This window comes from Arachis ipaensis, chromosome B8, assembly GCF_059453495.1.
Source record: "Arachis ipaensis isolate K30076 ecotype BB chromosome B8, ASM5945349v1, whole genome shotgun sequence".
Lineage (NCBI taxonomy): Eukaryota > Viridiplantae > Streptophyta > Magnoliopsida > Fabales > Fabaceae > Arachis > Arachis ipaensis.
Window position 1 is genome coordinate 1,167,451 of NC_142443.1, and position 27,273 is coordinate 1,194,723.

General features: G+C 32.9%; 5 protein-coding genes and 1 non-coding gene across 7 annotated transcripts; 2 read left to right on the forward strand and 4 right to left on the reverse strand.

Annotated features, from left to right (window-relative positions):
• Nucleotides 1-344: 344 nt before the first annotated feature.
• TRZ4 (tRNAse Z4) lies at nucleotides 345-4,429 on the reverse strand. Its single transcript, XM_016315529.3, has 11 exons — nucleotides 3,942-4,429; nucleotides 3,825-3,869; nucleotides 3,693-3,747; nucleotides 3,493-3,536; nucleotides 2,984-3,406; nucleotides 2,619-2,869; nucleotides 2,406-2,532; nucleotides 2,268-2,318; nucleotides 1,739-2,142; nucleotides 1,013-1,643; nucleotides 345-923 (listed from the first exon to the last, which is right to left on the reverse strand). Exons 1-11 carry the CDS (start codon nucleotides 4,353-4,355, stop codon nucleotides 606-608), a joined length of 2,763 nt encoding a protein of 920 aa, XP_016171015.1. The 5' UTR covers nucleotides 4,356-4,429; the 3' UTR covers nucleotides 345-605.
• A 740-nt stretch (nucleotides 4,430-5,169) lies between these two features.
• Nucleotides 5,170-5,243, forward strand: TRNAN-GUU (transfer RNA asparagine (anticodon GUU)). Its single transcript has one exon. It is a non-coding gene; the product is annotated as a tRNA-Asn (tRNA).
• On the forward strand, nucleotides 5,243-7,265 carry PNSB3 (NDH-dependent cyclic electron flow 1). Its single transcript, XM_016314548.3, has 6 exons — nucleotides 5,243-5,640; nucleotides 5,733-5,843; nucleotides 5,938-5,994; nucleotides 6,086-6,148; nucleotides 6,242-6,304; nucleotides 6,414-7,265. The coding sequence occupies exons 1-6, from the start codon at nucleotides 5,401-5,403 to the stop codon at nucleotides 6,492-6,494; spliced, it is 615 nt and encodes a 204-aa protein (XP_016170034.1). The 5' UTR covers nucleotides 5,243-5,400; the 3' UTR covers nucleotides 6,495-7,265.
• Nucleotides 7,266-7,603: 338 nt separating this feature from the next.
• Nucleotides 7,604-10,219, reverse strand: LOC107612796 (aquaporin TIP2-1). The gene is made up of 3 exons (XM_016314547.2): nucleotides 9,088-10,219; nucleotides 8,684-8,934; nucleotides 7,604-8,156 (listed from the first exon to the last, which is right to left on the reverse strand). The coding sequence occupies exons 1-3, from the start codon at nucleotides 9,212-9,214 to the stop codon at nucleotides 7,788-7,790; spliced, it is 747 nt and encodes a 248-aa protein (XP_016170033.1). The 5' UTR covers nucleotides 9,215-10,219; the 3' UTR covers nucleotides 7,604-7,787.
• Nucleotides 10,220-10,981: 762 nt separating this feature from the next.
• On the reverse strand, nucleotides 10,982-14,512 carry LOC107613702 (proteinaceous RNase P 1, chloroplastic/mitochondrial). The gene is made up of 6 exons (XM_016315812.3): nucleotides 13,236-14,512; nucleotides 13,026-13,115; nucleotides 12,770-12,951; nucleotides 12,378-12,498; nucleotides 12,030-12,098; nucleotides 10,982-11,693 (listed from the first exon to the last, which is right to left on the reverse strand). Exons 1-6 carry the CDS (start codon nucleotides 14,370-14,372, stop codon nucleotides 11,550-11,552), a joined length of 1,743 nt encoding a protein of 580 aa, XP_016171298.1. The 5' UTR covers nucleotides 14,373-14,512; the 3' UTR covers nucleotides 10,982-11,549.
• A 1,279-nt stretch (nucleotides 14,513-15,791) lies between these two features.
• Nucleotides 15,792-20,255, reverse strand: LOC107613223 (Putative eukaryotic LigT). 2 transcript variants are annotated; one of them, XM_088497344.1, is made up of 13 exons: nucleotides 20,099-20,255; nucleotides 19,849-20,002; nucleotides 19,536-19,741; nucleotides 19,335-19,372; nucleotides 18,897-18,976; nucleotides 18,474-18,541; nucleotides 18,061-18,370; nucleotides 17,595-17,707; nucleotides 17,448-17,513; nucleotides 17,093-17,183; nucleotides 16,855-16,922; nucleotides 16,430-16,467; nucleotides 15,792-16,300 (listed from the first exon to the last, which is right to left on the reverse strand). In XM_088497344.1, exons 1-13 carry the CDS (start codon nucleotides 20,186-20,188, stop codon nucleotides 16,108-16,110), a joined length of 1,515 nt encoding a protein of 504 aa, XP_088353470.1. In that variant the 5' UTR covers nucleotides 20,189-20,255; the 3' UTR covers nucleotides 15,792-16,107. The 2 variants fall into 2 exon arrangements, with proteins under 2 accessions (XP_088353470.1, XP_088353471.1); XM_088497345.1 differs by having other exon boundaries at nucleotides 18,061-18,300; nucleotides 18,428-18,541; nucleotides 20,099-20,240.
• Nucleotides 20,256-27,273: the final 7,018 nt, after the last annotated feature.

Here is a 27,273-nt window from a genome sequence, read left to right on the forward strand (position 1 = left end):
ATTTAATCTATCCAAACCAACTATTTATATAAAATAAAATAAACTGGATTTCTTTATTAAACCAATCTCAGAGACCATTTTAGAGTTTAACTCAGTATTTATATTATATTTATAAAATTATTTAAGACAATGAATGAACTATAGCTCAAATGCTATTTGTTCTCCTTTCCTCTGTAGAGGTCTCTATTTCTAGTCTCTCTTGATGTACGAAAAAGAAAAAGAAAAAAACCTATTCATTTATCATTTTGAATAATCCTATGTTTGTTATAATTTTACATATTTACTAATTAAAAGGATGGATTAATACAACAGTAATGCTTAATGTTTCTAGCAGCCTGCGAAAGTGACCAGAAAACTTCATTAATATATATATATTAATGTAAAATTAACTTTTAACTAATAATTCAGTGAAGTTACAAGTGCATAAAAAACGAAAAATCTAGGAATACAGGTCAATTTTGGCTTATGAAGGAAACTTGATGTTTCAAGGAGAAATGAATGACTATATATATTGCTTTTGCATAGCATGATTCTATAATCTCTGTCTATAAAAATCTAATATACATGCAAAGCGAAAAAAAATGAATAGAATAGGAGTCATTTTGTTAATATGCGGCGGTCACAGCGTCTACTACATCGTCTGACTCATCAACTATCATTTCGTTTCTGAAAAGCAATTTCAAATATGGAAGAACCTTTGGAAGAACGGGCAAATCTGCCACATTCACACTCATCATGTCAAATGCAACACACGTTTTATGCATGTTTGCTTCATCCAACACAGGTATTTTAGGATATCTTTGGCTGAAATGAGTTAAAATGATTCGGTATGCATCAGCGGAGTTTCCCATTTCTATGGCTTCATTTGTGGTGCTGTGGTTTTTTGCTATAGCCTCCTCTACCATAGCTTCCTCAAAAGTTGCCTGCATCAATTCTCAAACAAGTTAAAACAAGTCTCACTTTGATGGCATTAAGATGCAGATAACATTAATCAATTTATAGGAAGACTTGCCTCGTGTATAAGAACTGTTGCGTCTCGAGATGCTTCTACCAACTCTGGACAGGGCCTTGTGTCGCCAGAATATACAACCTTCCAGCCAGGTATCACTTTTCCCGCAGTACTAGTCCTCTCTGCTGCTTTTAGAACAACACCAAATGCCTGTGGGCAATGTACAACAGGGAAACTAACCAAGGACTTCAGACCAGCTTCCTGGATTACCCCCCTAAATCTCTCTAGGATAGGAGAAACGGCATCTTTGTCAACAGGACTGCCTGGTCTTTTCCATAAACTTTGCATACGAGACCCTTTGGCAAACAAAGTTGAATCAACTTTTGATGCGGATACTTCTCTATTATTATTGTTCAGGTCACAGCCATCCTCAAAAGCATCCAATGAAGCTGCTGTGGTGTGCTTGCAATCTAAAAACAGCATATCCAAATCTTCGAGTCTTTGGTAAGCATCTAAATATCTCTTGAGCTGCCTTGGCCCTACGACAAGAACTGGTTCATGAGGCACCCCCTTCAGCAATTCACGGCGCAGAGCAAGGATCCTAGCCAAGCCAGTGTGGTGATCAGCATGGATATGTGAAATCCAAATGCATCTTAAAGCTCTCACAACATCATCAGCACCACTTACACCATATCTGTTTCCAAAGGATGTGTTAAATAACTATTCACATTAAAATCGCAAAAAATGCAGTAAAGTGAAAATGTGTTTAAAGAATACAGATGGACATGCCTTCTTTTGAGTTGTCCCAAGGTTCCTTCACCACAATCCAAGAGCAAACCTCCTTTTGAGAAAAGATTTATATATATTGAACTCACGTTTCTGTACTTGGATGGTTGGGATGAACCAGTTCCAAGAAGAACTATCTCCAAGTCATCTCTCCTTATATTTTCCAAACACGAAGGAACAGTAGAATCACACAACCAAGGTTCCTCAATCATCATATTTCGATCTGCTGCGGGAACTAAATCCTCCTTTGTCTGATTAGCTTGTTGCCAGAGCTGACTTACATGATGAGCTGCTTCCACGACCTCTGGAATCTCTGAGAGTAACTCATCAATGATTTGCGTGGAAGTCACCGTGGTTGGAGTACCGGATCTATCCAACCCAAGACGAGCATAAGGACGCAATGTAAACTGCATAACACAGTTAATATGTTTATAAGTATACAAATATTGCGGAGTCAGACTATAAAAGCTTTGTACAAAGACTTCTGCAAGAACAAAGAAATTAACAGCAGGGCCGAGTCAGATTTTGATACCTTGAGAAGATTTTCAGCAGAAATGACTTTAGAAGATTCAGAAAAGGAACCCTGCAAAAAACACAAATCAATCCCCCAGATTAGACTAATTTATGTGTTAAATACAGTATAAGTTCCCCTTCTAGCATTGTTACAAACCTCACTTGAAGCAAGAGCACTTGAAAGAGATGAAAATCCTGGGGCTGGAAAGAACTGAGGACAAACATAATTAAGTCGAGATGCAATTCTTGCACTAGCTTTCAAGATAGGAATCTCTACATTCTTCCTGAGAACAATAGAAACAAGAGTAATAAATAATGTGTTGTAGCAGAAACAAAAAAGGAGGAATTGCCAGAAAAACTAGCAACTTACTTTTCATGCCCAGCCATGATATGCTGTGCAGAACCAAATTTCTTCATCCACTTCTGGTAATCTGAAGAACTTACAACAGAAGCAGGACTTAAGTGAATCACACACGTTACGCTCTTCCCAGCTTCTTGATCATAGTAATTAGCGAGTGATTGTGCAGAAAATAACGATTCCAAATGAGATTTTGTTGGACAATCAACAAGGAGTACAATGGGACCAGGAACAGAAGGACCCAAGACATCACTTGGATGAACCTATTGTGTCACACAAATGGTTACGTTAATAAGTATGGGTGCCAGGTATTAATTAAAATTAACTATAGCAAACTAGATGGTGATTGCAATATCAGCGCAGATTCCATAAATTACCGTAATATTCAGGCGATCTGATTGCACTGAATTTCCAAATTGCAATTCACGATACTTTGGCCCAGGTTTCAAACCTAGGGCCTTTGCTTTATCTTGATCAAATTTTCCCTTGATCTCAGGCAGTTCGCAAATATATACTACAGACATATCACCAGGCTTCGCAGCAGCCTGGTTTTTCCCGTTGGGTGAGTTAAGGGTCTCTGAAGGTGTCATCGGGTGATGTGGTCGCAGGATGATGGCAGATATTTTGACCACCTCGTTTTCAATGAGAACAATGGGATTGTCCAATAGCTTACATCCAGTAAGCACAGTGGTATCATCGGTGCCGCCAAAGCTCTTTGTGTGAACCATGGCAGCATTGGGAATAAATGATCTCATGGCATCTACTAAAAACTTAAGATCTGAAGGGCCCCATATCTTGACCTACAAATCACATGAAGCTATCAATCACTACAACAGACTATGCATTACACAGTTGAACAATAACACGAAGTTAATCCGTCACTTACACACATCCCCTCTTCTCCCATTCCGGCCAGTGTAAGCAGCAAACCTGTGAGTCGAAGACTGATATGTATCAACATTCTAGTAATCCAATCTAAATATCAACTTCTACTCTTCTAGTATCAGTAACTTAGCAATGAAGCAATGCTATCTTCTGCAATACTTGCATGTAAACCCACAAGATTCTTAAAAATTGAAGACAAACCTGGAAGGCCACCGGCGGTTTCTGAACAAACACGAGTTAGAAATATGTGATCAATCTGCAAAAAGGTAAGTACATTTCGTGAGCTGATAACTAGTGATGACAAAGATAAGAACTTGAAATTCAAATTCAAACCTTGGATAACTTAATTTTATGCTCAGTGCAAAATCGTTGTAGTCCCTGAAACAAGCAAGAGAGGTTGAGAAAATGCAGAGAGAGATAAGAAATGAGAGAATGAGAAGGAAGAGTGACCTCTCCAGCATTGAATATAAAACGTTGTTTATCGAAGAAGAGGTAGACGGAAGGAGAAGTATCCTGAGTATCCATGCCAGTTCCGAGTATCTGAAGATAAGCTATGGTGTTAACTGGATTGACCTTGCGATGCTTTAATTGGAGGTCCTTCTTGGGAGCGTCGCTGTTGTCTCTTCCCTCTGCTCTGCGCTTGTTGAAGCCAGCAGAAGAAGCGTTCTTGTCGAGTTCCATTGGGTGAGTGGTTCTTCCTCTGCCACCGCGGGTGTTGCTGTTGTTTCTGCGGGTAAGATGGAGAGGGGCGTTACGGTGTCGTCTCGGAGAAGAAGAGGAAGCGATAACCGTCGAGAAGATGGATCGGAAGTGGAGGGTGGAGGGTTTGGAGAGAAAGAGCCGAAAATTTGAGAGTTGGGCCATTCCCCTCTCTCATTCCACCCTCTTTTTATTTCAAGGGTTTAAGCATTTGCCCACTTTCTTTCTTTCTCTGCACCCAAATCCCAAAGGGATAATAAAAACTAGTTTTCAGTAGTTACTTTATATTTTTTGAAAAATATATCTAAAGTAAGATATTGGTAAATTGGTACATAATGTTTTTTATTAAATCAATAATTATATATATTAATTTATATTTTTTAACTAAATAATCAGTTATATTATAGTACAATAATTAAATATGTAAATAATATAATAAATAAATAATTAGATTATTTATAGTAGTATAATAAAAAAAATATTTATATATTTCTATATGTAATAGTTGATTGATTGTTGATATTTTATATATATAATATGATTATTTTTATAAAAGTACTATGTGGATATAAAAAATTGAATACTATATAGTTATATTAAGTCATTATTAGATGCTCTAACACTAAAATAAAAAAATTCATTCTCTCTAATTTATGCAATATACACTAAAATAATTTTATTATAAACACTCATTAATTATCTATCATTCAATTAATACATTAGTGTAAGCATCATAATTTGTACCTAAAATATTTAATAATTATATATATATTATTTAATTTATTTTTAATATATATTTTAATATATATTATATAAGATGACTGGTTTAATAATTAATATTTTATATACACATAAGATCATGCTATTTTTATTAGACTTAAATCTTACTATTTTATTTTAAGATTAATTAAAGCATTAAAGGAGTTATATTTTTACTAGTTGAGTATATTAAATGACTACCAATTGAGCTACCAACCGAGCTGGAGTAGCTCAGTTGGTTAGAGCGTGTGGCTGTTAACCACAAGGTCGAAGGTTCAAGCCCTTCCTCTAGCGTTTTGGGTCATGCATTTTTTGTTTTCTCTTGAAACAACCACCTAGGTAGAGAGTTGAAGATAATGTATTATCCTTGCACTGAAAATGAGATAAGATCATCATCACAAGAACAACCACATATACATACTACATCCCACTGAAAAACCTCAAAAAAATCATGTCACTCCTCCAACTCAACTCCTCTCATGGCTTATGCTCTCTCTCACCCTATTCCCATAACAACTTGAGAAGAAGCTTCATTATTCCTATTCATTCATCTAATAAGAACCACACCTTTGCAACAAGAAGAGTAGTTGTTAGAGCCATCAGCACTGTCCCTGACACAAACACAGACACAGACAAAAACACCACTCAACCCTCCCAAGCTCCTCCCTCTGTTGGCTTCGCATTCATACATGTATATCTTATCTTGCCATAACTAATATCTTAAATGCATTTATAGTTACATGTCTTTAACTTAATTTATGGTGTTGTTCTTGTTAACTTCAGCCTGTGTTGCTACCTGATGGAACACCAGACATTCATTATCGTACTGCTTGTGGTGGCCAGAAGCTTAGGGACATAATGCTTGATTCCAATCTTGATCTCTATGGACCCTATGTATGTAACACACTAACACACACCCTCCTTCTTCTACAATCATGTTCTTTTGTTTTGCTTCTAACTAACAACTACTTTGATTATTCTCTTATAGGGTAGACCTTTGTTGAATTGTGCTGGGGGTGGAAGTTGTGCCACTTGTATGGTCGAGGTGAATTTCATTTCTGTATAATGTTACCACAACATTTAGCATATTGTCCACTAATGTTCACTGATATGTACTATTTTGCAATTGGTGTTAGGTTCTTGAAGATGGGGGGCTTCTTAATCCACGCACTGATAAAGAGAAAGAGCATCTCAAGAGGGTGAGTGAATGTGAATCATTGCTTTTGATACTTAGTCTTTGAACTGGACTCTGCTAATAACATTTTCTATGTTGGTGTTTTTCATTCTGTCAGAAACCAAAGAATTGGAGATTAGCATGTCAAATAACTGTTGGTAAACCAGATTCAACAGGCGCGGTTCGTCAATTCTAAACTCTTTGGATCATCACTTTATTTTTATGTGGAACTATATAGTATAGTATAGTATATATTGATTGATTTTTGGTTTCATTTTAACTTAATGCAGCTTGTGATCCAACAACTACCAGAGTGGAAAGGCCATGAATTTAAGTATCAAAACCGTGAAGATGATTCAGAGGATTCTTAAGGAGGCTTTTGTTGTTGTACTCAAAAGTAAATAGAAAATGAAGTAGTCTTCATGATGCATTTTTTTGTTCTTGGTTTCTTGCAATCTGCAAAATGATGAAGAAAATCTTGGAACCTGTAATTAGGAGTTAAATTCTATCTTCTAGAGGCAGGCACTTCAAGAGATGGGAGAAAAAAAAGAATGAGAAACATAGCATACAATATACATCATAATGTCAATTCCATACAGTGATGAAAGAAATCAGGATAAACGATTTATTAATCAATATATGAAACAAAAAGAAGTAAAACATATCTATTAAATAACTGAGTAGTTTATCTTCTCTTTACTCAAACATTTTTAACTGGAGATAACTCCACCTTATCTGCTAAAAATTTTGTGGATAATTGGATATTTTTGCAAGGAAAAGATAGCCCTCTTGTTATATCAAGTGCAATTATTATTCTAAGTTTAGGAAACACAAATTGTACATCAACATCAACATCAAAGCTTTAATTTTATGAAGACAAAGGAACTTTGGTGCTAAATTGTGATCAAAATAGAGCATTGCTACTACAGTGTATAGAAGCAGTGAAGTTAGTTTGATATTTTTGCAGCCTTATCTTTCAAATGTGGTAGAGGGTCCCCATAGAGCATAGGGTCCACTCTACCTAAATGTTTTTAATGGATGTGACCATTTTCTTGTTTTCATTTGTCTTGTTATGTATTGCTTGGACCCTTGCCATTGAAACTATTTCAACATCAATAATTCTTGCTTGCTGTACTGCACTATCACCCTTTTGGCATATACCTTATTCATTCCATTTGAAGCTTTTGCATTAATTAAGAGATTATCTTCTTTAATTAGGATTCTTAGTATCTTCTTTTCTAACCACTCTTCATATTTGGACAGCACAAAATGACAAACCTAAAGGTGTTATGACTATTGTTATTATTTTTTATATGTCTAATGCTTTCTCATTTGAAATTCTCATAATTTACAGCCTAAAATATCTCTGAATCATAAACTTGTGTTCAATTTATTTCTAGATGCCAATAATGGCAGGCTAATCCCCCTAGTAACAAAGTAATAGCAACCCAACAAAGAAAAAAGAAATAAACACCAGAGATGAATAATTAAACACTACTGATCCACTGCACATATCAATAATCTCTTGAATTCTCTTACATGCCAAGCTGAAAAAGCCAAAGGATAAATCAGATAAGAAAAGAAAGAAAGAAAAACAAGATTTGCTTTTCCTCCTTTATTACAGAGGAACTTGAATTACAAAGGCAATAATCTCCAAGACATCATCAAAAATCACTGGCCAATGGAGCATGCTCAGTAGGCATGTAAAAAAAGCTATAGACAAGACCAGCCACAGCACCACCAATAAGTGGTCCAACCCAGTAGATCCAGTGATTAGTGAAGTCTCCACTGATAACAGCAGGTCCAAAGGAGCGTGCCGGGTTCATGGAGCCGCCAGAGAATGCCCCTGCAGCCAAGATGTTGGCACCTACAATGAAACCAATGGCAATGGGTGCAATTGTTCCCAGTGAACCCTTCTTTGGATCAGCTGCTGTTGCATACACAGTGTACACCAATCCAAATGTGATTATAATCTCAGTAACAACTCCTTCTCCTGCTCCAACTCCAGCTCCAACATTGTGGATTGGAATTGTCTGAACACAAAAATCACTGCCATTTAGTTTCTCTTAGCTTAAGAATGTATCACAGTTAATCTCTTATATCAATAGGATCTGGTCTTAACCATCAAAGACTTAAATTACAAGGGGTCCTACACCAATTATGTGCACTAATCATGAGAAATATCAAGCTTAAATTGAATCACTCCATTACTTTATGTGATCACGGAAATATCAAGCTTAAACATTCAACCCGTTTCACAAAGACAAAAACCAACAATTAATAAAAGTCCACAACAGAAAATTCTAACAAAAATAGGTCCTACTTCATAGTTCACATACTAAAGAAATTATGCAGGAAACTATGTTCCAAGTTCCAACACAATAAAACAAGATGTCCCCTCAATCAATGTGACAGAGGAAAAATAGCAGACATGCCCTTGTGTGGTGCATGAAGCTTGTGGCCCAAGGATGACAATTTTTCCCATGGTTGACACACAAAATGATTTGAAATCATCATGGAAAACATATAGGTTGGTTGACTTAGTTCAGTGTGAACTTACCAAGCCTCCAGTGACAAGCTTGAGGAGCAAGCAAGCGGCTATGGAGCCAAGAAGCTGCGAAATTATGTAGAAGATAGCGGTGAGAACGGTGATCTGGCCACCAAGAGCTAGGCCAAAAGTCACTGCAGGGTTGACATGGCCACCAGAGATGTTGGCACTAACAGCAACTGCTACAAAGAGAGCGAAAGCATGGGAAACAGCAACTGCTACCAACCCAGCAGGATCAAGAGCTGCACCTGATGTCAACTTATCTGAGCCAAAAATCAAACACAAAAAAAGTCAGACTCACTTTAAAACTAAAAAAGCACAACACTTTTAACATATCTCTGCATGCCCAGAACAAAAAAAAGACATCTTGTTATACCATATAAGAAATATCACTTGATTCAGTGTAACTAACTAACCATAGGCAATGGCAGAACCAACACCAGCAAAAACAAAGATCAAGGTTGAGTGTAACTCTGCAATATAGCACTTGATGGAGCTAAAACTGAAGGAATCATCGAATCTTCCGAATGCTATGCGAGCCATCTCTCTCCAAAAGTTTCTATGGAAGCCTCAGAGATAGAGAGAAGATAAGATGAGAAAATGTTATAAGAACTAGATACATATAATATAGCACACTATGGTTCTTTGTTGAGCTATTTATATCTGTATATAGTAGGATTTAATTTGCCTAGTTGCTATTAAAGCTTTATTAAATAAGGTCACGGCTTATTAGATAGGCCATGTTGAAGTTGCATTATTGTTGTTGTTATTATATTATATTATATTACTGTCTATGTTTTATTGTTTGAAACTAGAAAGGAGTAAAAGAGAATATGGTTAAATACTAAATATCAATTCATATCCAATGGGGTCTTTTTTCTGGCAATCTTAGCTGTCATTGACGTAATTCATTAGAAATGTCTCGATGCCAATGAATGATGATTCCTCCATGTGAGTACAGTAGAGACTAGAGATAGAGGAGGTGTTTGGTGGGGCAAATTGTGAAGGACATAATAATAATCATATAACAAAAGGAGGAGTGCAACTATGCAATGCATGAATTGCTTTGGTCCACAGAATAGCAAGGTCCAATTCTGTTTTTTGTATTATTGGCATTAGTAGTTTAGATGATGGTTGTTTTGGTCTATGTCATGGAAAAGTTGTTGGCTAATTGGAGTAAATGAAATAAAAAGAATCTTAAGGAGCTGTTGGGCACCGTTAAAATGAAGAAAACTTTTCAAAAAAAAAGTTAAAAAGCACTGTTAATTATGAATTTATGATCATGTCATCATTAATTTGTATACACCAACAAACCCCTTGCCAATTATTGTACATTATCAAAGAACAAAAGAAAAGAGAAAGTGTTTTAATTTGGATATTCCCATGTGATTCTCTTTGTCCTACGGTAATAGGCCAAAAGTTGAACATGGAGTGGCTAGTGATTGGGCCATGGCTGCATGTTATTGCCATGCATGGATAGGAAGTAGGAACTCATGAAAGAGCTTCAATTGCTAATTTCAAAGCATCATAAATAATTTGATGAGCACTAATAATAGGTATTAGGTACATAGTTTCATTCAAATTAAGCACAAATGGTTAATGAGGACTAATAGGTAAATACTAAATAGTATAGAGAAGATTATCAGGTGTACCGGGACTACCGGTGTTCTAGTTGTTTTAACCGTTGATCTGAATTATAAAAAATATATATAATATATATTAATTAAGATCAACGGTTAAAATAACTGGAACACCGGTATTCCCGGGTACACCTGATAACTTTCCAATAGTATATACTTCTATAGTTTTATGTGAAGATCTTTTTTCAACATTAGACTACTGCCATCGCAGTCGCAGCAGCCCATGTTTTATCTCAATAAGTAGGTATTAGCCACTAATTAAAAAGGAAATCTTATCTGCCAACTATTGTTTGAAGAGATGGACCCATAAGGCGGCTAAAAAATAAACATGTTAACATCCAAACAATTGTTTAATCTTTAATGTTATAGTCTTCTTATCTTTACACGCATCTTATCCCAATTTCTGAAGACATTAGCTTAATTAGTTTTGCTTTTCCTACAATTTTTTTGTATTAGAAGAAGGTAATGGATATAGTAAAACAATCACATGATTTTATGAGAAGAATTTGATATTCTCCAAAATTTTTAGCCCGACTTAATAATCGTTAGCTATTTAGTTATGTTTTTAAGATATTGATAGTTTTGATCTTATAGCAAATAATTAGTCAACTCTTTTAGAAATTACTTTTTCACTTTTGGTGTTAAAAATAATTAATAAAAAATAAGAGAAGATAAAAAGAAATTATTTATTATACCATAAAAAAATTGTACCAGAGAGGTAAATACAAAAAATGATACAACAATTTTTTTCTCCTTCCAATTTTGCTCCCTCCTGCTCTTCATTGCCAAAAACTTTGTATTTAATACTGTGGACTCGAGCCCCAATCCGTAAAAATAAATCCATCAATCATATATACTACCTGCACCTGCATATTCAGTTCAGGAATAGATGTGGTAGCACAACAGTATTTTCTTACAAAGAAGATAGAATGAATAGGAGGAAAATGGGACTTTATCTACTTGAGCCAAGGCTCCTAGGCTAAATCACCTACAAGCTAGCCCTAATCCTCTGGTCCATACTACCTGAACTTGCCTCAAGAATCAAAACAAAAACTATTTTGCTCATTTCATTCTGAATATCAACTACTGAGGGAAACCTAAAGATAAGAATGGTAGCAGCCTTTTCCTGTTCCTGCATTTGTCACTGCAGGATGCAACAGCAAATTTAAGATAAGGAAAATACTTATGGCTGCTGAAAATAAATAAAAAGGATAAGAAAAAAAACTCCTTTCCACTTCTCATGTGTAAACAGTGGTCGAGGTGGATTTCCATAGATTGTGTAATGATTTTTCTCTGGATCTAGAAGCGCACAACCATTTCCTTGGTATATCAAGATCATCGCCAGTTACACTCGGCACATGCCAATTGCCATTTGCAGATTCCTGCAGCATATTATCCAAAAGCTTATTTAACTTCCATGAGACCATGGTATTAGACTATTAGCTCACGTATACAACTAAAAACAAAGCATACTATTATCTGTAAATCATCTTTTCTACTACTACTAGATAGATGGATAAAGAGAAATATATAATCAGAGTTAGACAATCACCAAATTCCTCATTTTCTTTAAAAATTATGGGTCCAAACCATTGAGACCACAAGTGTGAGTTCATTTCAATACCAAGTGTGGAGAAAAAGCACCATGCTGTTGAGGCTTGGTGGAAACATGCTACTCTTATTCAATGGAAAGGAGAGCAGTTGGGTGATCATCTCACCTGAATAACTATTGAGTAACAGGGAGGCGGAATGAGGACAGGTTTGCCAGTGGAGGTTGACACTCGAACCTGCACAACAAAAAAAGGCTTCAGCAGTCCTTCAAATGAGTCAAAAACCATATACTGAAGTCATTATCAGAAGATAATTGGTGCTTTAGAAATTCAGCACCAAGAAAGGCTTAAGTTCTTGAGAATTCAATAGCCCGTGATTCCAATTTTATTATGTTAGAATAGTTGTCAGGAAAAATTATGGTTAGGGAAATGGAGCAAGACGAAACGCATCTATCATCAATGGTATTAGGATGTAACTGTATAGTGTAAAAGAATTTCTCTGAGAGTTTGAAATACCTGGTGTTTTTCCTTCCATCGTGGAAAGAAACTCGAACCTAGTAGCTGGAACAAGTGGTCCCTCATCTCGTCATTTGTCAAGAGTAAGCATTTACAACGAACAGCAGCATACAACCAGTACCTGGGATAACAACATTTTAGTACATCACAGCTTTGTAACTGTAAGCATAACTACTAAGATACATCTATACTTAAGATTTCACATTCCTATTGATGATGGCCTTGGCCTAAATATGTAACAAAACAAGTAACCAGAAACCAAATCCTAACTCACTAGATGTAGTTAACTACATGGATCTTCAGCACCGTTAGGCTAATTGGAAATTCATAACAAGAGAAAAACAATATTAGCCAACTCAATCTAACTAAAATATGATGGAGTACTTCGTTACCAGTCATCATTTGAGCCCTGAGGTGTAGCATAAAGGACGCCATTCTTTTTCCAACTTTCTATAAGTCTCCTGTTATTTGGACTCAGAGCAGGACCACAATTTACTCGATTTACATGCAAAATTATAAGTGGCAATCTCTTCGTAGGGCTCATTTGGCGTAATTCTTCAACAACGAATCTAAGCTACAACCAATGGCAAAGAACCATTAAGCAGATGCTTTTGTCATGTGCCAATAAAATGAATGATTTCAACTCACACGCGCAAAGCTGAAATGCTGCCCATCCGCTAGGCCTATGTTGGCACCATCTACAACCGCATCAAAAGGGCCATAACGCTTAAGCCATTTCTGCAAAAGTTAAACCTACACATCAGTCCCTATGGCAATATTACTTGGAAGTAAAGGCACTATAATGAACAAGAACAACCATCAAAATTCAACAGAATTCTCAGTGAAAAAATGTTATACCTTAAAATGAATAAAGCTTAACTTAGGATCTTTTTTGCAAGCCAATATAGATAAAGAGTCAGCAAAATTTTCAGTCTCTTTGGGATCAATATCAATGCTAACAAGCTTCTCACCACAGGAAAGACAATGTCCATCCTGATTCACATGAGTCTTTGCCACTTTCCATTGGCCACTTCCAAGCCACCCTTGTCCATGCCACCCTCCACCTCCTCGTGCAATCCCTTCTCTTATCCGGTTAACATCCCAACTCTTTTCCCCAATTTTGGATGCGAATTCCTTGTTAAACCAACTCTCAATCACGTCGAAAGTCGATTCAGACACCTGCCTCACGGTGGTGCGCAACCGCTGCAGCATCTCATAAACCTTATCTTCCCTGTTTGAACTCACACTAACTTCCAAAAGAGCAGACAGTTCGGACTCTTCGGCGGCAATGCCGGAGTCAATCATGTCGGCATCAACTTCATAGGCCTTGTTAGCATCACCTGTCTTGCAAAAGCCATACAGAGCAGGGCCATAGGATCGCAGCTTGGGCGCAATAGCGAAATCCTTCATTCGCTGCAGCAATTCAAAAGCCATGTCAGGATCGTTCTTCGCAGCGGCAAGCCTAGCAGCATTGGTAAAGGTAGCTTCATTAGGCAAAACACGATCAATCAACATCTGCTGAAAAATCTCCATCCCTCTCTTGAGGCCTAACTCGGAAGCAGAACAGAGGTATAGGAGCTTGTTATAGTGATCGAGGTTCATCGAGACGCCGTCGTTTCTGGCGGCATCATAGAGACGAAGCGCTTCAACAAGGTTACCGGTCTTAGAACACCCGTCGAGCTTGTGCTTTAAGATTCCCTCGGGAGATCCACGTGCGATTCTTCTCCGTGCCTTGGTTGAGAGCTTAACTGCGGTGGGTTCAGCTAACGTGCTGAGGTGGTGAGATTGAGATTTCCTGTACCTGGAGAAGGTTCTTCTAGAAGAAGAAGAAGTAGAAGAAGAAGAAGCGATTGTGGTGAGTGTGCGTGTTGCATTGCGACGGAAGAAGCAAGGAGTGTTGGAATTGAAAGAGACGTAGGGAGATTGGGAATGAGAGAAGAGCGAGGAGAAGAGAGGAGTGAGCCGAGTCGTCAGAAAGGTTGGACGCGGCGGCATCACAATTCACAAGGCGGCGTTAACCACCGTCGCAGTTTGCACCAAACTAACAACAGCACCCCCTTTTCTTTCAGAGCGAGAAATTAGTGCTTGCTATCTATCCGAGTCTATGACGTTACAAAACTAACACTAACACCAACACCCTATCTATCTTTCCGTTTTTGGTAAATCTATCTCTCTTTTTTTTTGGTAAACAAATCTATCTCTTTTAACTGGATTGAGTTTAGATTTCGGGCTTTCGGCCCAATTTTCCGGAATGTTCTCCATGTTTAAACCAAAATCCCAAGGCCAAAACAGAAAAAAAAAAACTAAAATCCAAAAAATTAAAAAAAAATGAGTTTTTGTGTAAAAAAAAGTATCAACTATTAACCAATTTGTATTGGTCCATTAGCTAGTTCATTTGTCCACTTAAATTAATATCAGATGTCGAATCACATCTTATATATGCAACACTTTAACCTATCGAATTAGGGATACCGTAAAAAAAAATTGAGTCATAAGTATGAAAGAACATGAGTTTTATTTTTCTTGTTGGGAAGGTAGAAACTCACGCAAAGTTGATAACTGAAAGTCGTTAGATGAAAATTTAGTCAAATTAACAGTTCTTAACTATCAACTTCACGTGAAGTAGACTGCACTTGAGTAAACATAAATATAAGAAAACTATAATGGTTAAAATTTTGATTTGTCATTTATAAATTTGGAACCCGAACAACTAATAGCTGGAAAGAAGACAACAAATTAAGAGTTGAAACTTTAAACTTCAATAGTTTGTCCTTTGGATTGACAAAAGGCGCAATCATTTACAATGTCTTAATTTAAATTCTCAGATTTTTTTATAATGTAAGTAACACAAAAATTAAGAGTTGTTTTATTTCTTCGTTTATAAACAAAAATATTTTGACGATTGATTTTGTTCTTTCTTTAAAAAAATTTAGAAACAATTGTGTTCTTACTTCTTACATTTAAAATTTCGGGAACCTAAAAAAACAAAAATATTATTTTGCCGTACTTTTTGTAGTTTTTTAAAAATGGGCTTATCATGTTTCAAGCAATAGAACGATAGAACTACTTTTTTTTTTCCGTCTAGGCCAGCCTGTTGACCACAAAAAAAAAAACTACCTTATATTCTTCTATGTCATTAGAAAATGAATAATCTTAGTCTTTTACAATGATGCTTCACCAATGAAGCTTAGCTCACATGGCATATCTTTCCCTTCTCACCTCAAAGGTCTAGGATTCAAACCCTAAAAATTACAATTGAAGAAAAAATGTGATAAAATGTATGAGAAGTGTGTGGGTATGTTATGTACTTAGGATTGGGGTTGTCCAATCCACTGACAAAAAAAAAAAAAAACAATGATGCTTCAAGTGATATATTAGGAACGATGTCAACAAAAAATATATAAAGAAGGAAAATTTTTAAACATACAATAACGTGGAATAAAAATATTATTTTTGGTCACAAAATTTGATCCATATATAACATATAAGAGTATTTTAGTATCTTCAAAATTAACCATTCTAAGAAAAGATCTTATTTATTTCTGGTCTCAATTTGATCCATATATTACCATTGCTGTACTTCACTTACTCTTCCTGAAGAGTATTTTAATAACTAGGATTAGCAAGTTGACTTATTTATTTGCAAGTAGAAACATTAACCAGAAAATTTATCCAAATCCTTATTCCTAATTACACATGGGAGAGCCAGGCAGAAATTTTATGACATCGATCATTCTATTTCTACCTGCATTTCTTCAGGAAAAGTTATTGAAGTACAGCAATGGTAATATCCATTTTCGTCAAAGGAAAATCTCTGCGAAAGATGAGCTTCACGAATTAGATACTCCCCCCATTCCTCTGATCCATACCGCTTGAATATGCCACGAGCATCAAAAGAATCGACCTTTTTTGTCCATGTCTTCCTGAACAGTGAACAACAGCAATCGATATCGGATAAGTTCTGTTCTGAGTTTCTAAAGATCAAGGGAAGTTGTTTATAGTGCAAAGTTAAGAGAGTACTCGAACAAAAGAAATATAAACGGCAGCATTACCTTTTACTATGCCTTGCATTCATCACAGTGGCGTGCAACTGCAAAAACAAGACAAGTGATGGTTGAAAATTGCCTAAATACAGAAGAGGGGGTTGTGAAGCATGATTCCGGGGATACAGTTTCCTAAAAAAGAATCATAAGAAGAAATGTATTCCTTCTTTCCTTTATTGTGGCATTAAAGTGGTATTTCCAGACTACTACATTTTATTGCTAGAATGAGATTGATAATTTGGTTAAAAGCAACGATAAATAGCATTCACAATAGGGGTACATATCGACAAATATACAAATGATATCATAATTCATATCAAAACATGTGCTAACAATGCATTAACATAACTCTCAGGCATTTAGGTTACAATATTTTAATTACCATCTATCCAAAAGAAGCAAATTGTACAATGAACCCGCTAAATTTGATTTACCTTGAGGCTTTGCTTAGCATCATTCTCTAAGACAAGTCCAGCTTCAGTATATGCATCAATTATGACTTCTAGAAAAGCTCAGAAAACACAAATAATACTTCGGAAAGCAAAATATTATCAAAAACATGCATAGTTATTGATCCATAATTATCCGTTATTCAGAGAAGAACAAAAATAAGCTCCTAAATCCCTACACCAGGAAATATATACACACACAAAGCAATTCATAGATGGATACGACATGCACGCAAAAGACGGCCCTCACTGCCGATTTCTTCCACAGGAGCATACAAAACACGGGCTTTTGCCAAAGAACCTTTCATGCAATCCTGCAAGATCGGGAATATATTTTTCTTATTAAAGATGGCAAACAAATTCCACAAGAGCCAAATTTAATGGTTAAAGGAAAAAAGTTCTACTCAACAAAAGATATTAAAATTATTAAGATGTCGATTCTTTGAGTCGTGTACAGTTAGTCTTTATTGAATATCTTAGTCCTAAAATGTCACTTTATATTTAGGCAATGGGTAATCAGAAAGTAGTTATAAATGAAAATCATTTTTGCTAAAATAGACCACAAAATAGACTCTTACCAATCCTTTTAGTCTTATAGAAAGAGGCCGATTATCCAAAGCATCCATAATTTTTGAGGAGATACTCTGCACAGTTACATATATAAGTATAAACGTAACAATCTAATTCACATAACATGTCATAATGCTGAATTTAACAAACATCACCTGCAAGACTTCTGTGGCTCTCTTAACTCTGTCTTTGTTCCAGAGCTTAAGCATGAGCACAGTAAGGTGAAAGGTTTTAGGCTTTATGAATATAGATTTGTCAATCCCCAAATCTGAAAAAGTGTGACAAAGCTCAGTGCAATTTAATATTGACTGTATGATTGTAGGAAAAAGAGAGGGGGAGGGGGGGATGTCGAGCTTGTACGCGATAAACTATATTCACACACTATAAAAATGGTCCTGGTCACTGCATAATAAAATCATCTTGGGAATTTAACCAGGAAACATAGTTTAGGCTTCAGGCTCCACAAAGTGGAAAATGAAGAGGAATATTAAAATGCAATAAAACAAACATAAGCACATACATAAAAATATTTAGGCTGAAGAATTAATTCCAGAGTCTCTTAATGGGAATTTCTAAACCAATTACACATGTTAAATATATCAAAATAGATTGTTTTCATACCAGAGGAAGTGGAAGAGTTGGAAGACTTGGATGCTTTAGGTGCATAACTGACAAGTGGTATGTTAGTAAGATTAACTTTAACTGCTGCACTACCATCTTCGACTTTAAGTTCAACTGCAACATCAACATTTTCTTTTGACAATTGATCTACTTCTGTATTTTCAGTAGTATCCTCATCCTCATTCGTGCTAGCATCTCCATTTCCCAATATAGAGTTTTGGAAATTGATGAGTTTATCAACTAACTCAGGATGGATGGCCAATGGAAGTGATATGAAGTGTGAATAATCAAGATTTCGACTATTAACTGACTGGTATAAACACAAGAAAATACATGAATCTTTGCATAAGTTGGACAAAGAATGTACCCATAGCCATAGAACTTTTGACAAACGGTATGGACAGGAGACTGACCTCATCAATTATAGCCTGTATCTTCTCTACAGCTGAATTCACACTATCAACAGAAGTACCCTCAATGACTGCAAAAGACAATTACGACAAATCATTTAGATATTGGATTTCCTTATGGCACAGTAGTAAGGAGTCAAGCTGGTAAGAGGGAAGAGCCTCTACTTAAATGAAAATCCACCAACTAAGCCAATGAAAGATTCCTGCACATATAATTACTATGTGCTGGTCTCTCAATCAATCAGGTGCTACATATATAGAGTTAACAAACACTCATGAACTGAATATATTATATTATGAATGAACTATATTAAATCAGCTATGCCATAACCATATCAAAGTTAAAATGAAAGCATAATAGAAAATAAACATTTCAATTTGATCCATACAAGTTAGGCAGTAACTTAGGTACAGCCAGGAACTTACTCACAAAATCATCTTCTTTTGAAGTAGGTATTATTATCTTAACCCCCAATTCCTCTTCTATCTTCTGTTGTGTGGATCCCCTGAAACAATACGTATAAGCAACAAGTATATAATATACTTCGCAAATAATAAACTCAATCTTCTAACCTTTGCATATGACAACAGCAATGATATTTGTACGATTGTCCTATATATTGGCTATATGAATCCAAGAGCCAAAACCATTTAAAATTCCTCTATGCATTATTAATTGCCTTTTCAGCCCAGCCCATAATTTGTTTTCTATTTATAACTATGTAAGAAATCTTTTTATCAGCTTTACCCATGTAATAGGCACCCTCCCTTTCATTTTCTTCTTAAATTTATCTACTTCAAGTTGGCAAAGCAATGTAGCAAGCAAAGACAAACATAAATTTAAAACTAGCTTTACGGCTTCACCCTTTTCCTTTAATAAATCGAAATAGCGAAGTGCCAACCTGCACAACAGACACAAAGAAAACAAAGATGAAACTACAGAATTTTTTTCACTGTTCAGTTCATAATCAGAAAAGAAACTAGCTTGAAGTAGGTGTGAAGAACAATTTTAATCAAGGCTGACAGCATTTTAATCAAGAAAGGAAGTGAAATTTCTAATCTTGCCTCGACAGAAACTGAATGCTTCTCAATGGAACTAGACGATTCCCCTTCTATTACTCTCTGTTCATCATTGGAAAAAAAGGTAGCCGATTCAGTAGTTTCATCAGTAACTACAACAGCTTCGTTGATGGTATGATCAGTTGAAATAGTGGCTCGAACTTTCCCTCCATCTTCTGACTCAACCGTTAGATCCTTCATAGCCGAACTTTCTAGAAAACCACACCATTTAATAGTAGCTCAGATAACTCAAGTTTTTACTGAATTTAATAGGAGGATTAAGAAATGACAGAAGGAAGCGAGTAATAGTAATAGCTACCTAGAGAAGAAGAAGTGGCAGTAGTGGAAACTGGTCTCCAGAGCATGGTTTTAGGTTTGTTATTGGAGTTCTTATCATCAATGCATATTCTCTTCTTTCTATTTCTACCCCGCATCATATAATTACACCTCAAACTATGATAACTGCACTTTCCCTACTCAGTTCCGAAATTCTCAAATTAATTCAAATCAAAATCTTAGAACAAATTTAAAAATTATAGACAAACAAATCGAGTGGGGAATGAGGGAACCTGAAAGATACGATGTGATGCAGTAGCAGTAGCAGCAGCAGCAACATACGTGTTGGTGAATTTCAGAAACACAGACCTGCACGCTATCATTCTCCACTCTCTCTCTCACACACATACCAGTGCAGAAACCCAAACCGCACGAACACGCAGGACTCACGTGTCATTTTTTTTTGTCTCAGAATATTGTTGGGCCTTTTTATGTGGGCCTTAAAATGGTTATACCCGTACTGGGCTTCACTTTTTTGAAAACGAACTTTAAACATCCCTAACGAAAAAAAAAACTTTAAACATAACAGACGATGATGACAAGAAAACTTTAAACAAAATATTATTTTATTTATAAAAAAAAAATTGGTTTAAATATTATCTTTGTCCTTATAATTTTACTGATGAATTATTATATTAGATTTTTTTAATTAGATCTTTACTGATAGTTATCAAACTTTGAATATATTTTTAAAAATATTTTTAAGATTTATTTTGTTTTAATTTTGTCCTAAAAATTTTCGATTTGTATCAAAAATAATCCCGACGGCTAATTTTTCAAAAAATTTAAAATCAGTTCAACAATAATTACATAAGAACAACCTTCAACACAAGTAAATCAAATATAATTGTCATGCATTATTATTGGATTAGTCTTAAATATTTTGAAAATTTAACTATCAGTGGTATATTTGACGTAAATTAAAAATTTTTAGGATAAAATTAAAACAAAATAAAACTTAAAAGACATTTTTAAGTTTACCTAGAACAGTAGAACGTATATAACTCGCCATAGGCATATCAAAATGCTATTTGAATATTAAAATTAGTTACCAATATATTTATGTATAAATATATTTATCATTGTTGGCTTTTTTTTTTTTAATGTGTATTTATATTTCAACAAATATTTTATACTCATGATTGATTTTAATAGTTAATTTTAATGTAGAAATAGCATAGTTGTATTTATGTAGTCTTAGTTATTATCTTGTCATGCATGCATGGAAGTACGTACATACAATCATCCGTATTCATGTATGTATTAGATACGTACCTCAAACATGAAGGCTCAATGAATATGCATTTATATATACGATGGTTTGGAGTGCCTAAAAGATGAAACAAATGTGGCATTGTTTTATGATCAGTGGCTCTTGTCCTGATATCACTCTTGTTGTTAAAAAGACACATCACATTAATTGTCATTAGCTGTAAATGATTCTTATTCCTGCCTGAGTTGGAATTTATGGTAATATTCCTAGCAATCATCACACTGGGATCTATCGTGTATCTTAATAAACTTATGGAAGCTAAGGCTAAAGATTTAAACGTATTCATTCACACTTCAAGTAACTAAAGTTCTCATCAGCATTTATTTTGTGGAGTTTTCAGAAATAACAAGCTTTTGTGGCAGTGACCTTCGGACTATTTCGTAACAAACAAAACTTTCGCAATGGCTACAGAAATATGATGTCATCATATATGATATATCACTCTTTCTCATTATGTTATTATTGCTGTGAATAATATTCTCTTAGATATATATGTAACTCAACTCTATATATGTTATTTTTTTAGAGTTTTAACGTTTTATATGTTTATCCAATTGCTGAGGCGAAATCTTGTATGTAGTGAGAAGGGAGGAGGGTAATGACCTCCCTAAATTTTAATTTTTTTTTTTATAAATTATATATAAATTTTAATTTAATTCTTTTAAAATTTTTATTTTAATCTTATTTAATTTTATTATAAAATTATTAATATCTTTCTAATATTTTATTTAATTTGGTCTTTGTTCAATTATATATATAACTAAAAGACTATGCTACATGTACACTAAAATTAATCACTAAAGTTAGTCACTAATATAAAATACATGTTAATATATATATATATATATATTGATGGTTGATATTTTAGTGACTGATTTTAGTATATAAATAACATTTTAAAAAATAACAGTGTTCATGAGACATAAAATAAACCTAAGCATGAGAATCTCATCATTCATTATCATACCCTAATTATTGAAAAAATTATATTAAAAAGTATTAAAAAAATATTAAAAAAACAAAATATTATCATACAAAATATCATTCATTATCATACAAAATATTAAAAAAACAAAAAAATCTTATTTTAATTTTTTAATATTTATTAATTATTATAATAATTAATAAATATTAAATAAAATATGTTCTTATTATTTTTAGCTTTTTTTTTTTTGTTATCAAATATTTTTCATATGCGTATTGTGTATTTGTATAGTAATATGATGAGTCCTTGATTGATAATTTAAAAAGTTTGATCGAATATAATATCTAAGGTGATCTAAATTACAAGTTGTCAGATGCAGAAGATGGATCAAACAACTAACTCTTGTCTGAGCAATGTAGCAAGGTGCTAGTTATAGCTGTGTTTGTGTTTTTGTGTTGAAGCCTGAAGGCCTGGCCACGTGATCCAGCAGAATAGAGTGGGCAAAAACTGTTTCTCTGAATAATGCCATAAGTTTCTAATTAGGGGGCATTGTGTTTTAGACCAAACAAAATATTATAAATATCTAGTGTTTTGGGTATTCAGAATCTTGCATAGTGTTTAATTAAAGATAATGTCAGAAAATTAATACTATAGCAGCTAATTATTTCAGTTAATATTATAATAAATTATTAAATAAATTTAATATGAAATCCATTAAAAATAACAAATTCAAATTTAAAATTGTGGGAAAAAGATAATGACTATCATCATTTTTATGTTATTAGTTACATATTAATATTATAGAAGTTAAGAATAATAATAATAATAATAATAATAATAATAATAATAATAATAATAATAATAATAAACTTCTAAAAATTTACACTTTGAATAGATTAAATTAATCTCTAAAAAAAATACTAATAAAATTTTTTAGAATAATAAATATAGACATACTATTTTTAAATTAGTCTATATAATTAAAATAAAAAATATTAATTTAAACTAATTTATCTACGTTTATTATTTAAAAAACTTTATTAATAATTTTTTTAAAAACTAATTAATACAAAATGTAAATAATAAAAAATTTATTTATCACTCTACTCTAATAATAATAACCCTTAACATATATTAATTAAGTACCTTTTTCCCAACGCATTGACTTGATGAAATTCTCAATTTAGAAGTTACAACCTCAGATATTTATTTAATATTAGACTACTACTTTATTTGCAAAATGACGTCAAGGACTTATTTGTCTTTCGAACTTTATTTTCTTTCCAACGTAGCACCGTAACGGACACTTAGACATCATTTCAGCCACGTCAACCAATTCCATTTGGTGTATGAGAGACAAATAAATGGAAAGACTAAATTGTCTTCCGTTTATTAAAGTCAAAGACTTTTTTATATTTAAATTTTGTCAAGAATGTATTTGTCAAAAATTTAAAAAGTCAGGACCTATCTGTCTTTTTTCCTATATATTATTGGCATTACCACACTATTCTTGTAGATATAATACGTTGCGAAATATTGGTAAAATATTGAAAATAATAAATTATACTTTTCATAATGAATGTCACGACAATAGCGATCAATGTGTATACCAAAACTTCATTGTTGCAGAAAATTGAAAACAGTACGTAGCATATTTTAGTGTAATAGAAAAATGATTAATAAAAGTATTCCTAATCAGTAATCATTATCTGTTTGGGAACAACATAGTATTCTATATTATATTTATTCCAACAAACACGCAATAATGTAATATCTCCCTAGTCTACCCTCAAAATAAAGCACTTATGGAAACCCTAAGAAATTATGCTAAGTAATTTGGATGTATAATGCTCGAATTAGCATGCTTATATATTCTTTTATTCCTTTATGATGTATGGTCACCTAAGGCTCAAATTACTCTTCAAGAATTTAACCTGTGAATATTTAAAAAATGGTGAATGCTATCGTATCCTCTCTAAAGTAACATGTAAGTTACCATATCTGATGTGTTATATTTTAATTGGGTGTTTATTTTAACCTGAGTTATCTTCTCCACTCTTTCGTTGTCGTTGCGCCTCCCAAACATCACCGTCTCATTGGGTGTCTTATTTTTTCTTCCTAAATCATTCTTCTATAAAAGGTACTCCAACTCTCTCTAATTGCGTTTACTCCTCCCTACTCTTTTATCGTCGTCGTTGTGCCTCCTAAGTATCACCGTCTTATTGTGTGTTTCATTTTCTTCTTCTATCAGACCGTCACCGTCTTTCAAAATATTATTAACTCTCATAAGATTAAAGTAACTCAGGTTAAAATAAACACTCAATTAAAATATGACACATCAGTGAAGATAACTTACATATTACTTTAGAGAGAGTAGGATAGAATTCATCTTAAAGAATATATATATTATATCAATATTTTTTTTATTTTACTAAATATGATATTGTGCACTTATATATACATATATTATTATCATGTGTAGATTATTGATGTGATTTTCACGCTTACATAGATCTTGAATAATTGGTGATGGTGATATAGACGGTGATGCTGAAATGATTTTTACTTTTAGTGCATCTAATTTAGATGTGTCACTTCCATAGTGGTAACGTGGATATATAGTGGCGGTTTCTAAAAAATCCATAGCAATTAGCAATTAAGGGCTACCACCCCCTACATATCTAGATTCTAGAGCATCATATATTGGTGTCGTTGATTAATAAGCGAAAGCAAAGCAAAGCAAAGCAAACCTATATCTATCTATAATCTATGGACTATGGTTATATATATGTCAATGTGTAGCTATGCTTACTAACTTACAAACAATGATTAAGACATTAATGGAATATTTAGCCTCCCAAAAGATAAAGTGCGTTATCATCCCATGCATTCATTTTTCTTAGAATGGATGATTAAGACTTTAATTCCCTTCTATCTCAATTAGTACTATCCCAAGTCCTAACAATTAGAAACAACATAAATTAAAACATTTTATAATAATAAATAATAGTAGTTTAATTTTAGTACAATATAATAGTGTAAAAAAAATTATACGATTATCTAATTAGATTTATTTTTTTAAATATAAAGATTAATTATTTTTTTTGATATAATTTATAAGATAAAGTATATTTTTTATTTTTAAAATTTATTAATTAAAAATATTTCTAAATTTTATTTTGTTTTAATTTTATCTCAAAAATTTTTTTAATTGCTTCAAACATATCCTTGACAACTAATTTTTCAAAAAATTTAACACTAATTCAACAATAATTTCTCAAAAATAATCTTTAACACAAACAAATCAGACATAATTGTCATATATATTATTACTAAATTAGTCCTAATTTTTTTTAAAATTTAACTGTTAAAAATATATTTGATACAAATAAAAAATTTAAGAATAAATGAAACAAAATAAAGTTTAAGAATATTTTTGAGATAAATTTTAACAATAAAAAATATATTTTATTCTAATTTATAATTAGTTGTTTGTATAAATAATGTTGTTATACTGATAATATATAAAAATTAAATTCTAATAATAATAATTAAATAAAGGAAAAAAACAAAAGAAAAAGAAGAAATGATGGTAAGAGTAGTGGTGAGTGTAGCATAGAGTTTGTCCAAAGGGCTAATGAATTATGAAATTGTGGAAGGCAGCAATTGGATGTGAAAATCCTTTAAATAGGTGGGGAATGGGGTTTGGACAATGCACCAGACAATTTTGACCCCTAGGGGCTAAATAAGGGAGCACAAGAAAGGTGAGATGTGGACTTATGAGGCTTAGCCAGAAAGGCCAGGTTGATAGCATTAAATAAATAATTAAAACTTTATAATTAATAACAACATTGCTAGTACAAAATACTAAATACAAAATACCTGTGTGGGGCCTATGTATGTGGTGTTGTGTAAGGCGAAAAAAATTGAGATTTCACGTGCAATCAAAAAAATAAATTAAATACGTAAAATATAAAATTTTAATAAATTTTAAATCATAAAATTATTAAATTTAATAAAAATTTTATAAAATTAATTGATTTATTTAAAATTTTAATATTAAAAATTTTAAATGTTAAATTGAGATTCTATCTACTGCGTCATTCTTGTCCGTTGCTCCACCCAATCCTTCCTGCTACTGCATCACCTGGTAGTATTTTCTTCACTAGACAACCCTAATGGAAACATTAATTTCTATCTTTATGCATTTCCATTTTTAACCCCAGTATGTTTTATTACTCATAAAGTATCCACATTTCTTCACTTATTTCTTTTTTCCCTCCCTGAAAAATTCCCTAGTTTGTGTTTACAAGAGTGTATCATCAATCAACATCTAGCTTGTAGCAACTATTGACCATGTTGTATAATACATGTGATAAAATTATATATGAATCAAGTCGACATTTTTCTGATCTTCCCAATAAAAATGCTGCCCTCTTAACATTTTTCAAACTAAAACATATTGAAAGCTCAAAATTTATTACAGTCCTGCTACCTACGTTATCAACAGTATTTCTGTCAATATTTGTCAATTCTTATTTATAACTGTATTTAATGAAAGTATCTTTATAGATGTGTCTAATAAAAATATCTTTTTTATAGCTATATTTAATAGAAGTGTCTTTATAAATATATTTTTTGGATGTATCTCTTTATATATATATTTAAAATATAATACTTAATTATTATTGACAATAAATTGACAAATAATATGTTGGTTCTTATACTTTTTTTTATTTTTATATAAAATAAATCATTAAAAATTTTAAAAATAATTTAATTAAATACTTTAAATTATCTAATATTTTTTATTAAGTCCAAACAAAAATATATTTTAAAAATATTATATATAATTTAAAATTAATCATTAAAATTAATTAATAAATACATGTATTATTTATTTTATTATCAATATTTATTTTATAATAAAAATTTATATATAATTATTTTTTTATAAAATTAATAATTAAAAATTATTATACAATAATTTAGTCAAATTTATTAAATTATTTAATAATTTTTAAATATTAATTTTATATAAACATAATTATAAAATAATTTTATTTTATTTTATATATTAATATATATTTTATACTAATAACTAATTTTGTGACTAATTTCAGCGTAGAGCTTACATAGTTGAACATATTATTGGTAGGTTAAAGGTCGCTATATCCTGTATGGGAGCGTACCATTTTGGCTACAAAAAG